The 14,363-nt window shown below is 42.9% G+C and overlaps 1 protein-coding gene across 4 annotated transcripts in view; it reads right to left on the bottom strand.

The window, feature by feature from the left end:
* The window catches only part of MARK1 (microtubule affinity regulating kinase 1), a 947,566-nt gene that overhangs the window by 443,081 nt on the left and 490,122 nt on the right, over window positions 1-14,363 (bottom strand). For all 4 annotated transcript variants that reach the window (XM_069608596.1, XM_069608592.1, XM_069608593.1 and 1 more), the window contains exon 4: window positions 11,766-11,814. In XM_069608596.1, coding sequence (XP_069464697.1) covers window positions 11,766-11,814 — 49 coding nt within the window. The remainder of the gene's footprint in view (window positions 1-11,765; window positions 11,815-14,363) is intronic.

Below are 14,363 nucleotides of genomic sequence, written 5' to 3'. Positions count from 1 at the left end.
GCCTTCGTTTCTGCTGTTCAATTTTTAAGGGGAAATGTACAGTTTCAGTTTTTAATTTCTTAACGAGCATGACAGAAAAGCTGTGAGGGGTGCCAACGATGGATGGAGGGTGGGGGGGGGCGCCAACGGTGTTTCCTGCCTGGGGTGCAATCTGGTGTAAGACCGGCCCTGTTTATATGCTTGGTCCATAAACTTGGGAGTAAATGTGAATTGTTTTCAATTGATTTCATTGCATCAAGTTTTCAGTTGCGTGCAATTAGCTGGATATTTTGTTGATAACCAATGTTAACGGATCTTTCTTTTATGGTTTATAAAATACTCATAAATAAATTGTTAATCATCGTAGTGAAAACTACAGTCCTAATCCATAGTATGCTTTCTTACATACTTTTGGGGCATTCCATTTTATGGAAACGGGACCAGAGAGTTTTCTTTTTGCAGAACAAACATTTTTAACTACTTTTATTCTATTTGTCCATATAAAACATACGTGCCTTACTTGTATCTAGGCAGGGCAGAACCCTTTTTACCTTTGAAGAAATTAGTGAAAAAGGTATTGCCAACCAGATCTCATTTCAAGTGGAATTTTACCACCTTAGGTAGGAATGGTGCGTCAGCAACACAACGTTGTACAAGTGGAATACTGTGAATGGTTCCCGAATCAAGAGCACCTATAACTCGCCTATGTAGAGTGCGAACTTGATCGCCACCAGGACAACATTTTCAAATGCACCCCCTCTTACATGCATGGTGGCCATTTGCTCCAAGAGTTTATGGCAATGGCGGTAAGAAACAAACTGAGGTCCCACTGAGGGTGCTGCAGTATCCTAGGTGGTATCTGATGGCAGAGTCTGTTGAAGAGGTACTTAACAAGGTTTGAAATGGAGGAGGAAGACACTTCTAAACAGAGATGAGCTCCTGTGGTGGCAAATATGTTCTATAGGAGTACATCAGGAGACCTAAATTGGGTATTGAGAAATGAAAGAAAATATATAATCCAGAGGACAATCCAGAGGGTTTTTGCCCTATACAAGGCATCAAGCTTAGAACCTGCCACACTTATTTTTGCATTTTTCGTGAGTGAAGTCTTTCCTTGCACCTGAACAATATGCATGTTTTCCGCAAATAACCATATTAGGTCTTTCTGAGGGGCAGGAGAAATGGCTAATCCATTGTCAGATGCTAAGTCTGAAAACTAGAATCTGGCTAGCCACCACAGGGTTGCCAGGATGTGGAAGTATTGTTGTGTTTCTTGACATTTCTGGATTGTTTGATGAATGAGGTTGATGGGAGAAAGACATAGGCTGAAATCCCCTCAGCCCCCATCGCCAAAGAATCACCTAGAGATTTTGGCTAAGTCTCCCTCAAGGGATGTAATACAGGGGATATCATCTACTGAGTTAGGAAGCAGAGAGGTCAATCCTGGAAGCCTCTCATTAATGGAGCAACTTCTTTATGAGCTCTGTATCGAATTTGTGGTTCGCTGATGAGATCGCTGCTTCATCATTGGCTATGTCCAGAAGGTGGAGAACTTGCAGAGGGGTGCCATGAATTGTCATTCACTCCCAAATATCAAGTGCCAGTAAAACGAGGGTGGGAGATTTGGTTCCTCCCTGCTTGTTCAAATAGAATATTGTGGTGGATTTGTCTGCAAAAATCCGAACCACCATGTTCTTGATACTGGGAAGCAAAGCTCCAAGCTCGAAAGATGGCTCACAGCTATAGAACATTTATGTGGTAATTCTGGTCCTATGGAGGCCAAAGGATGTTGATCTGGAGGTCCCCCCAGAGAATACCCCACCTCCTAAGCAGGAATGAGTTGGTGGTAACTGGCAGAGGCAGGGTGAACTTGTCAAGTTGCGCAAAATAATCCGGTGGTATGGACAAATCTGTTCCTGAAGGTGCAAGATTTAGGACGCAGGGTCCATGACCTGTGACCAGATTTTCCAGAACGCAAAAATGTATGCCATGAGACTTTGCATCCTCTTGAAACAACAGGAGGATGGAGAGGTCACGTTTAGAAACAGGGCTGTAGTGGAAAGAAGAAATTAAATTCTGTATGTGATAGGCAAGACTCTTGCCAAGGCCGTGTTACAGCAGAAGCCTATACAAACAACATCAGGTCCTGTGAATCAGTCAGGGATGTCGACTCTGGGTGCACTGAAAGGCCCAGACTGAAGAGGTCATCAGCAGCAGCTGCTTTTATTTTTTGGCTGCCTGGGGTGACTGATCTCTCATCGGCCAGTTGTCCAGATAATGTTACACGTGGACACCACAAAGGCATTGATGATCTGCCACCACTGCCAATTTCTTGGTAAGGACATGTGGAGCTGAGCTTAGAACAAATGGAAGGAGCCTGTACTAGCAAACAAAATGCTGATTGTCGCAGCCAGATGCAGATATAAGGTAGGCATCCTTCAGATTCTCTGCCCAAATCAGTTTCCCTGCTGGAAAGCTGAGCCAATCTGCATCTTCTGATCATCTTGAACCTTTCTTGGGGATGTGCATCTTGTGCTAAACAAGTTCAAGAGTGGTGGACCCAGCCGCCTGGCTTGTTTGGGCACCATGAACAGATGGGAATAGTAGCCAAAGTCCTTCATCAAAGGAGTGATTACCTTGATGGCTACCACCTGGAAAAGCTTCTAAATCTCCCCAGAGAGGGAAGGAGACCCAATCTGCACTGAGAAGTTCTGGTCCTCTAGGACTCGACATGGATGGACAGTAGAGCTCTCACATCAATGACATGGGGCGTGATCTAGAAATCACTTGAATGTATCCCCTGGGTCAGGAGCAGAGTTGGAGGTCGGGGGGGGGAGGGGAGAGAAAATTCCTCATGCTCCAGTTCCCTTCTTTCGGGGCAGACCAATCAGGATGACTAGACTGGAATGCTCGAAAGCTGGAGAAGGACCGGGATCGATTCTCCTGGCATGGAAACCCCAAAATTGGCTTAGCCTGAGGCTTTGCTAAAACAGACAAGAACCTAATCAATTAACGGGCTTGCCTTGTTCTTTTAAGTACTTCATCATTGGAAATGTGGAACAAATCCATATCATTTTATGGAAGGTCTAGCCCTTTTTCCTGAACCTCTTTCGTAAATGTTGTGGTATGGAGAAAAGCCTGCCTACAGATGTCTGCGCCTAAGGCCATGCACCTAGCCATTTTATTTATGTGATATTCTACAGATTCTAACATATCCTGGGCAATTATGTTTGCATCGGCGGATCCACCCACAATTGGTCCAGCTTGTCAGCAGATGAGAACTTTTTTGAGCTTTGCTAATTCCTGCCAAAACGTTTTGGTTGAAGCATGTCTGCTTTGGTCGGTCTCATCTGAAGTTTTGAATTTGAGCAGACATTATTTCAGAAAGCTTTCAAGGCTTTGTCCACCTTGTTAAGGGCAAAGGCAGTAAAACCAACTGAAGAGGCAAGCTTAGAATTTAGATTGTCCAGCACCACTACTGACGAAAAAGACTCTGGGCAGGAGGTCAAGTACACTTGATTGGAACTTGCTAGCCAGTACCTAAGGTCGATGTTATTAATCATTGAACTGAATGTGGCTTTGATAGAAAGAGTCCCAGCTAGGACTACTTGGGGATTTCAGCTAAATTATCTTTAAGAAATTCACCCGTCCCATAATCTGCTCCTGGAAGGGCTTTCTTGGGAAAGACAGGGTGTGCTATACTGCTGTGGTTGGGGAACAGTATGCACAAACGGACGAGACAGCATCTCTAATCAGTTCTTTAAAAAATGTTTTGTGGGCCCCAAATGTGTAAGCATCTGGAAGTGCAAGAAAAGTCTGACCTCTTGCTGGAGAGAGAGGAGCCAGAGCTGGTGATAATGTAGCCCGTGCCCAAGAAATCAACATAGGCGGGCTTGCCAGGAAGATTTACCTAGCAGCAGGTCCAAATATAGTTGCAGCAGAGACTCAATGGCCGGAAGGGAAAGTAGGTGGAAAGGACATTCCGATAGGTGCCAACTACTCCAACCGAGAAGAAAATGGGTTGCTTCACATAGACACATTTGGAGGGGAGGACTGACATCTTGCTGTCCAACGGTCTGTAGGCTGGGAAGACCATGGTCTTCTTGTCCTAGGGTCCAAATGCCTGGAAAAAGAAAAGCAACTTAAAATGGCTGCCTTCAAGAGTTTGACTGTTACCCATTTTTTGGAGCACCAAATTCACCTGCATCACTGATGCAGGCCACGACTGGGATAACATATGTGATCCCCCCCCCTGAGTTTGTAAAGTTGAAGCCTTGTTTTGAATGCGCTAGGGGTCACCTATTAAGAATTTGTTGAAGGCACTCTGAGGATATCCCCTGTGTTAGCCCTGAGACAGAGATCCTCAACTGACTGCTTGGGCTTAGACTATCTTGTGGGAAATGTGGGTGTATCCCATTGACCGCCTTTGGCCCCTGAAAGAGAACCTTGACGCAGCTGCTGATCGATTTAGGCCCAAGACTGGTATCCTCACCAAGGCCATTACAAGATTTATCCCCAAGATGGGGAACTTCGGTGGAGCCCCCAATTTTAGCTAAGAAGCAGGGACCCTCAAGTTGCTACCAGTATTAAAGTGTAGGCCCTAATAAGGGAATCTCAGGGGTTGTCGACCCAATCATTTAGCCTCTTGATAAGAAGGTCCATGGTTTTCTCCGATGTTGCTAGGAACAGGAGTGTCCCTAGCTGGAACCGACAACCCCCAGAAACAGGTTGCCAGCCGCCGGTGGTCTAAAAATAGGATTGCTTGCACTTCTTATCCTTGGTTAATTCTGCTAAATGGGGAGGCATTTGATATCCAAAGACCTTCTCCCAACACCAGAGTCATCGATAGAACATTCATACGGAAATGGCACCTCAATTCATACATGTGCCCCACCAAGTTTACGGTCCGAGACACTCAAAACAGAGTGCATGCAGGTTAGTAACTGCAAAATAGCAGTCACAAGAAGCACAATTAGAGAAGCTCTTTTGCCACGGCACAGAAAGGATGACCAGACGCTGAAAGTCTAAGGTGTGAGAGGTGAATAGAAAAAGCTAAAATAAATTCGAAAAAATAAAGGAGAAAAGAAGGGCAAGAAAATCCAGCAATGCACAAATGTCCTCTAGCCACTGGGTGTGTAGAAAGAACCAATGGGCTGACGCCTGGGGCTCGGAGAGGCGTGTGTTGAAGCACATTCACCAGACTAAAAAGGAAGACAACGATTTAAAATATGTTGTGCTGTGAAGCAAAAAAAAAAATGCCTGGGCCCCAGAGGTAAGGGATATAACAGTAAGACATACAAAAAAAGTCAGTTAATTTACTGGGCAAATGTGGCGGTGTGCATGTTGGTAGCCCACCTGCTACTACACAGTGAATGTTATGAGAAATAGACAAGAGATTCTGAAAACTGCGTTTTTTTTTTTAGAAAGTAAGCTCAAAGCAATCTTTTCTATGTATACTCCAGCAACTTTACCCCTCTACCATGTGTCGGGACGTTATCACAAAAACATATTGTATCCTACAGGTATGGCCAAAGAATAGTGAATACTGAATCGTGTTAACATAATGTGCTGGCATGTCACAATTGGACTCTTTGTGAAGGATCTGCAACGAAAGCGACCGAGGGCTGTTAGAAGCTTGATTAGCCAAGGTGTAGACACTAAAAAGACAGGTTTTTCGATTATCTGTGAAATTTCGATTGGCCTGCAGTGCCGATAGCACACTTTGGGATAGAGTACCACAGGATGGGCCATGGCACCAACACAGGTGTACTCTAACGGAAGTAAAACCTAACTGCATGGCAGTTTCAGAATGAAGAAATGCACCAGGGTTGTGGTGTGCTTCAACAAATTTCAGGTCTGTGAGATAAAAGCGTCCAAGAGAGATGGGAGCAGTCTCTACTGAAGATGGGAGCATTCTAGAAACGGATACGATTTTCAACCAGGGAGCCAATATAGAATGAAGAAGTGGAATTATGTGGCGACTGTGTTTTTGTGAGTACATGGGCAGCAGTATACTAAAGTCACTATAGACCTTCAAACAATGTTTAGGAAGGCTCTGGTAGTAAGTACCTTTGAGTAATTTATCCTTGACAGACCTACCGCAGTTACCACTTGCACATTATGAAGGAATCACCAAGAATGAAAGAATGCTTATTTAATTTGGAGATCGTAAAAACCTATTCGGTCAGTATTTGTGAGTTACTCATTCAGAGTTAGTTTGTGTAGTCATACTCCTGTATTTTTCACAGATGAAACTGGGGTGGGCACAAGTCAAGGCAGTGGGCTATATTACTGTTCTCTGAGGAGCTCATTGCTTCTCAAGAACATTTCTGATTTCGTTTTAACCAATTCAAACCCATGCATCAATTGGTAAAAGGCAATCCGCTACTCGGCCATAGAGTGTGGGCCAGGCAGACTTTAGCTGGAAAGGATTTGATTGGCACCTGCATACATTTATATTTCTATGCTAATCCATTTAACAAGGGATAGTTGAGGTCTAAGACAGACGTTAAAGAGAATCAGGGATACAATTGAGCCCTGTAGCACTTCGCCAAGATGAAAATGGGTCAATTTCAATCCTCCTGATGGCAAGCAACTCTAAACTCTGTCAGACAAGGAGTTCCTAAATTGCCATAGCATTTATTTGCATCTTTGGAATTCACAAACATATCATGTGCGCGTTTTCCTTTGATAAATTATATTAGCACATGGAGATCATTCTTGGCTTCCTTTCAGTCAATCAGAATGTTCACAGTGCAGTCAATACCTAATGGTATTGACCGCGTTCTGAACATTCAGACTTCAAAAACAGTCAGGTGAACAACAACGCAATATCCCTACAAGATTTCTTTCATCAAGACACTTACTCTCTAGGATGACCTTTTGTTTGCTTCTGCATCCAATTTACCTCACAGAATAGGGAGATTACACATGGGGAAATGCTCTCACTTTCTTATAGAGAAACAGTTTACTTTGACATGACACCTAATGCATGCTTATCTTAAAATTGTAGTAGCTGGTAAATAAAAAGAATCACTAGGCATCAGCAAGTTTAGCCTCTACGGTCCAACACAATTTGATTGTGGCAATGGAGAGGTTTTCGTGTCTGATATCGAACAATTTTGAGGCAGCAAAAATTAAGCAGAAGAAAGTACTGGGGAGGCAAAGACCTGTGCCAAGAGCCCAAATGAACCTATCTTGAGTGCCAGGGATTAGGGGTTTTACTATGTACACTGTGGTGTATATAAAAGATATAAAAAGCTTCACTTAATGGTTTAGGCAGGCCATTCAAGTACTTTGTCCCAGGGGGAAGGGAGACAGGAAGATAAGCAAAACCAAGCAAACTATCCAGGAATACACCTATACATTGAATATGGTGTGCAGGAATGGACTACTCCAGTATCTCATGAGAAGCCTAGACTGTCTAGCAGGACTTTGAAATCAGAAATATTAAGATCAATTTTGGAATGGGAATAGGCCTTCCTTTGTCAATCCCCAGATTATGGGATATGACATGCATACTTAATCTTCATAGAGGAACGGCTAATACAGTCACTGCCTCTGTGACAGCATGGTGCAATGTCAGGGTGAAAGAAAAGCAAGAGCAAGTTGTTCCACTACCACAGTGACAGAAGTGCTTGTAATAATAATAATAAAAATAAGAATGCATTTTTATATAAAACACTTCACGCCGAATTCCTCTAGCTCAAATACTCTATTGGCAGGTGTTATTACCCTATATATATTTTTTTTAATAGTATTCGATTTATTGACCTCGGAAGAAGGAAAGGTTAAGTCAGCACATCCTTGGGATTCGAACCTGTGAAGTGCAAGCTGGCCTCATGTCACAGACCAGCACTTTACCTGTGAGCTATCCACCCAGATTCATACCTGGGTCAGCAAAATCCAGGTGACAGTGACCATGTTAAACTTGTTTTTCCTTGCAACTTTATTTCCAGAAAAAGGACGCAGGTCGTTTCCTTTCTTTGGTATCAGAAAACACATGGAACAGCCCATTTAGTTAGTGAATATAATCCATGGATCAGGGTATCGGATTGGTGGCCGGTGGGAAATGAGGAGGAGTTCTAAAGAATAGGTGGTAGCCAAATTTTGTAGGAACCACTTTCGGAGGGTATGACCCCGCCACTCCTCTAAAAACCTGGACAATCTAATCAGTGATGAAAGGTAGACTGAGAATCCACAAAAGAGGTTATCGGCTACTGCTGCAACTATCGCTGGAGTGACTGTTGAGTGACTGTTTGCGAATACTCTAAGTGCCACTACTCTCAAACGGGGCAGAGGTATGTATCTGCTATTATTGGATCAAATTTTGCCTGTTAAACCACTAGAACCTTTTATGCAATTAAGGACGTTTTTCAGTGGAAATCATAACATCACACAGTACATTTCACCAGGGCTTCATCAGTCACCTTTCCAAATAGGTGATCAAGATCTTAAGGCATGTTTAAAGGCTCCGCCTGCATGACATTATAGAAGCCACATGAGCACATCTATACAGCATACAGAACTCTCTATTAACCAGCACCTATCGGTCATTAATAGGAGCGTTCTGGGTGACAAAATGCTAAATAACAAACTTCAGAGGCCAGTTAAATTATTCTTTATAGCAGAGCGCTATTAGATAGATCAGAAGTCAAATGTGTTTTGCTAACCTGACTTGAAACTTAGTTTCCTTTATCTCCTCCACAGAGAATTAAGACCTTCAGTTATGCGGAATATTTTGTTATCCATCATCACACATCATCCCAGGGGGCACGATAAAACCTGTACTCAACAGGTCTATTTGGAGTATCCTCAGACTTTGTCAGTCATTCATTGGCATCCACCATTTAAAGTCCTGTTGCCACTGTATCCCTCCATTCTCTGAAACCCCATTTGACTAAGAGATGACAGCTGTCGCAGCTTTGTTAAATGGTCAAAGACTGCTATAAATAATAAATCATCTGAACGTCATCCACACGGGAATAGGGCAGATGCCGCATTTTTAGTACCTAATTCATCTGTAGTTTGCTGGTATGGAAAGAGCCAAGCATAGGAGGCGAGAAGGGTAAAAGGATTCTTATCACATGTGTAAAGTCCTTTACATGAAAATAATTACTGCTCCTTATTCCAGGGTGCTAAATGGCCTCCAATCTAGATGGTGCCTTCTTGTGCAAATATTTCCTTGGAGAAGAGATCCCTGGATCCTCTAATCTTGAAATTAAGAAGCACCGAAATACGTTTGACGCCTAAATTTGCACTGAAAAGCCAGGAAGAGGGCAACCATTGCGATTATGGTCAAAGTGAGGTGTCCTTGTACCTTATAAACTGACAGTTACGAGGCCCTTAGCTGTTTAATTCCCACAATGACAACTGGAAACAAACCAACTGTGCTCGAGCGAGCTTTAGAGGCTGATTCCACAGTGTCAGCAGCTGTGGCTGAGTGATCACCTTTGAAATCTTCAGCATGGTCTTGCGAAGCTCCTCCCTTTCGGAAGGAGATGTATATGTAAGAGCAAGTTAACCAAACAGGGGGAAACCTTCCAGATATTGGTTCATCAGAAGAGGATAAAAGAGGATAAAAGTTTCTTGGATTCCAAATTCAGGGACCTCTACTTAGTATAATGCTGGTGGGAGGGAGATCCTAACCCATGCTTTGAAAGAAAATCACAACTTGAATGGGGATACTTTCTTACTGCAGAAAGAAGAAATTAAAATAAGTGGCCCATCTCAGGCTTGCGTGGGAGGGATAGGGAAGTCAGTAAGGCTCTGAAATGGGAATCAGGGCTGGGATCCTCTGAAAGACATGAACCTAGCACTACGAGATGGGGCTAGGCTTCTGCACCTTTTGTAGGAGTTGCAAAATCTAAATGTTTGCTGTAAGTTAGGTCAATTACTGAAAACAAGAAATGAAATTATAAAGTGTGATGAATCCGATGGGTTCATTGCTACTTTCCTGGGAGCGGCTTCTTCCCATGTGGCCAGGGGACGGCAGCAGCTACCCGATCCTGACCCTGTTGGAGGCTACATGAGATAGGATCACATGGGGGGAGGCAACTCAAGAGAGAGTCTCATGACAACATCGAATGAGACATGGTATTCCCCTTTTCCATTTAAGAATGTCCCTTCCATTCCTCATGCCTTAACGGCATGTTAAAGTTCTCCTCATTCCCCCTTAAAACCTACCAAAGACACATCCTCAGACTCTACCTGTAAGTTATCATAAAATGACTGTCCTTTTTCTGATGGTGGAAATACTGGCATGAGGAAGAGGCGCCGAGAAAAGATTACGAAAGACTGGGAACACAAGTCGCGCTTTAATTGTTGCGAGCACACATTGGCAGGCGGAACATTTAAACAGGGAAATCGGCTGATGAACAGAGCATGCCTGGAGGATTCCGGTCTGCTCAGTGCCGACCGAGAGACTGCCAGGTGTAAGCGAAGTCCGTAGAGCCAACCGGCTCATGAAAGGATCTGACTGCAGAGACCGGTAAGCCGTGGGAATGCCAGAGCAGGAAGGACCACTTCCTGGCGTGCAGCTATAGCGGACAGCAATCTCTGCGCTACTGGAGCCCAGGGGAACATGAAGCAGATGAGAGAGAGCCGCGAGGACGGCGAAAACCACAAGGCAGAGGCAGCAAACCCAAAAGGAACACGCTGGATGCCGATAGGTCACTGCATGTTCACTGTGGGAGAGCCAATCCCTGCTACAGTAACCCAGTGAGTCCGCCCAAGGGAAGAGGAGACACCTTGGCATACCGAACATGGTGCCAAAAGGAAACCTGATATAAATGAGATGGAAGGAAGCTACTGTATGTTTTAAAGAAACAGAACAATATAATAAGAGACAGTAAAGTTTGCAAGAGTGTGCAGTATGCACGTAAAAAAAAAAAGCCCTGGCAGGGGAGTATACCAGGCATTTCAAGTCACAAGTGTATGTGAACAAGTATATGGGAATAAGTTGTTTGCATACAAATAAATCCCTGGCAGGCGAAGTATACCAGGAATGTGCAAGTCAGAAGTGTTTACATACAAGACAAACCCCGGCAAGAGAGTGTGCCATGCAAGATCTAGCTGGACAATATATGAAATAAGATTGCATGAGAAATTCCTGACAAAGATATAACAACAGATAACGTAGGAGTGTGAGTGAAACATATCCAGGAGTGGAAGACGCTTGACAGGAGAGTACACCAGGCAGTGCACCAAGATTCAGATTGTCAATCCAGTTACTTTGGGAACCAATTCTCAAGGAACGGCTATTGAGTAAAGAGAAATCCAGGGGAATGGAACTACCCTTTCGAACTGTGAACTGTATTTACCTGGAACTTTTGAGTTCAACATTCTTCTTTAGAGCATCTGAAAACCTTTCAAGGCCAAAGACATTTCCCTTTCACTTTAGCGTTGATTTTAGAATGTGAGGGTCAGAATAGGCCTCTGGACACAGGAGTGGTTGTTTAGGACATTCTGAAAAAGGACCGACCCATTAGTTTTGTTTCGATAGGGAAAAACACCTCTTATAGAAGGGACAGAGAGGCATTTTCGAAACCCATTATTGTTTAATAAATGTCTATTGCCAAAATCATGAACTCATTGTGTCAGAGTTTTCATTCCTGACTCCTCACAACAGCCAATTGACGTCCAAATCCTAGCATCTCCAGCACACAATACTTAAAGGAAACAGGTATTGAGGGCGCGCAGGAAGAATTATCTACCAAAATTGCATGCGTTAAACCTGAATGCAATGGAAGAAAAATTAAATGCTCCATACATTAAAATAAACCTACCAATATTGGGATGATTTAATATCTTCATTATTCGTACTTCTCGAAATAACTGAAATGTAAACAGAGAAAATGTATTCATTTAGCACATTCTGTAAAATAGAAAAAGTGCACAATCAAAAGGCTACTTCACAAAGCATTATTGTATATTTTTAATATTCCAGGTATAGTCACAAATATTCCAAATATTCTAAACTGTTACAAATTCCGTCATTTGCAAACCAACTTGAAAGAAAATGGACAGGTCTCTCTTTTCTCCTTTTGAGTCCAAATTTAAATTGTATTAAGTGTTATTTAATAACAGTTCTTTATATTTTAATATTCCAAAGGCTATTCTGTAATTATAACAGATTGCACAAGTGTTACCTGACAAAGTTTCTTTGTTAGAAAAGAAATACCGACTAGGGACATGATTTCATCAATCATCCATCAATGATCTGGCACACAAGTGTAAAGACGAGGACAGATAAAACAACTAAATTATGCTTTCTCATTACCATATTACCACTTTGTCAAAGAATTCTTGCCACCAGGAAAGACCATAAATATAATTGACTTGAAAAGTAAATGAAAAGGAGATGTAAATGAGGTGTGACATGGAACAGGTACAACTGCAGTCCTTGGTACACCATTACTATGCCTGGTACATGTTTATTGCTGAACCCGGTCCTGATTGGGAGAAATGTCACACATACATGCAACGCCAACTCAGGTATGTAAAGGCAATCATGTCGCCCCTAGGTTTTCTACTACCCTGGACACCTTTCTGGAATTACCATCTATATTGAAGGATTTAAAGGCGTTGTCAAGCTTGTTGAGTCGCAATTGAGACCCTATAAGGAGAAGTTCAGTATTCTCATCATTTAAGCAAAGGCTGTGGTGGGCCATCCAGATTTGTATCGTTTGATAAATGACGTTGAGAGAAGCTGAGACGATGTCATGAGAACCAGTGATGGGAATGAGGATTTGGGTGTCTTCTGCATAGAGCATAGTTAGTATAGGTGACACCTAAGTAGTCGAGCCAGTCAAAAAGGGGTTTAGTAAAAATATTAGAGAGTGTCGGTGAGACACATGACCCTTGTGGCACACCGCAGTTGACCTGGCTAGGTTGTGCTGCTGCGCTAGGTGAGAATACTCTCAAAGTTCTGCCTGTAAGGAAAGATTGTATACACTGAATGGCTTTGGGTGAGAAGTGGGCAGCTGTTGAGGTGATTGCAGAGAATTTTATGATTGACTAAGTCGAACTCTGCGGAGAGGTCGAGGAGAAGCAGCAGGGCTAGTTTACCTTTGTCTTTGAACTCTGCCATTTGGATTTTCAGATCCAATAGTGCTGTTTCCATCCCAATTTCCATCGATTCAAGTTCGCACAGCAAGGGTGTCACTTAAGGTCCTATGAAAAATCTAACTAGTGGTATATTTTAACAATAAAGCATTCCGTATTATCAGTGTTGGTTTACAATCTGCATCCTAATCATAATTTAGAGAGGATAATAAAAAGGTATTGCTGTTCTTTTCATTTCCAACAGAGTTGCTTTCTTTTATTCCTTAACAAAACAGACAGCGATTCTTGCATTTAAAAGAATGGATTTGTAGGTCTGTCTGTGAGTAGAGGAGAAGTGGACATACCCTTTTCCAAAACCATATATTCTTGCCAGCAGAAAAATATCCAAAGGGGAAAGCAGCGAGACTTCCTGAAGCTTGCCTCGCTCTTCCCCAGCACTGCGATGCTGGGAAGCCATATACATGATAGAAGCAAGGGAGTTGGGTAAATGATCAACACAGCAGGAGTGACAGAATGGCCATGAGAAGCACCGAGCAACTGTTGCTGAAAAGCAATCGGAAAACATAGTCCCACTTCCATGCCATCTTCTCCACACTCAAACAGAAATTAACATGCACACCCACTTACCATAACGGGAGGAGAGAAGAGCAGTAATAAGCCAGAGGACGAAGCAGCATGCCAGGTAAGGGAGCTGAAGAGTCCAAGAGTCATCTAGCCACGCATAAAAGCCATTCACCCCACCCCCCCATCTCCACCCCCCAACACCCTCTCCTGGCATGAATGGCAATGCCTCATCCGTTCATACTCGGCGAGAACCAATTATCACTTCTCTATGGCTAGTGCAACCTCTGTGGCCCACCTTAATCAAGCCGTTAAGACTGCAGACGCAGGCCAATGACTGCTGCAAATAAGCAGAAAGGCACACTATACGAACGTGGTCATTTTAGAGTCAGGCAGCTATTTCCTTGCTTCTAACTAAAGAAAGGAAAGATAAACCAACAGACCTGTGAACTATTGGGAAAAGAAAGAATTTGAATCATAACTAACTAAATGAACACAAAAGCCACCAATAGAAGAGAAATATTGCAGGAAAACATGAACTGTTGAAATCAGATGAATACGGTTCACATAAACCACTAGCAATGTTGTGAATACAGACAAATTCTACAAAACTAAGCAAAAAGAAGTACAGGCAAAGAAAGGGCTGGGAGGGCAGGGAAAAATAATGAAATATACAACTGAAACTGTGCCCCATTTGAATATTAAACACAAAACACGTAAAGCTGACAGAAGAGAGTAGCCATTTGTCTCTTTGCATG

This window comes from Ambystoma mexicanum, chromosome 4q, assembly GCF_040938575.1.
Source record: "Ambystoma mexicanum isolate Mex_15411 chromosome 4q, UKY_AmexF1_1, whole genome shotgun sequence".
Classification (NCBI taxonomy): Eukaryota; Metazoa; Chordata; class Amphibia; order Caudata; family Ambystomatidae; genus Ambystoma; species Ambystoma mexicanum.
The sequence above is the reverse complement of the archived record's forward strand: the minus strand, read 5'-3'. Positions and strand labels throughout refer to the sequence as shown.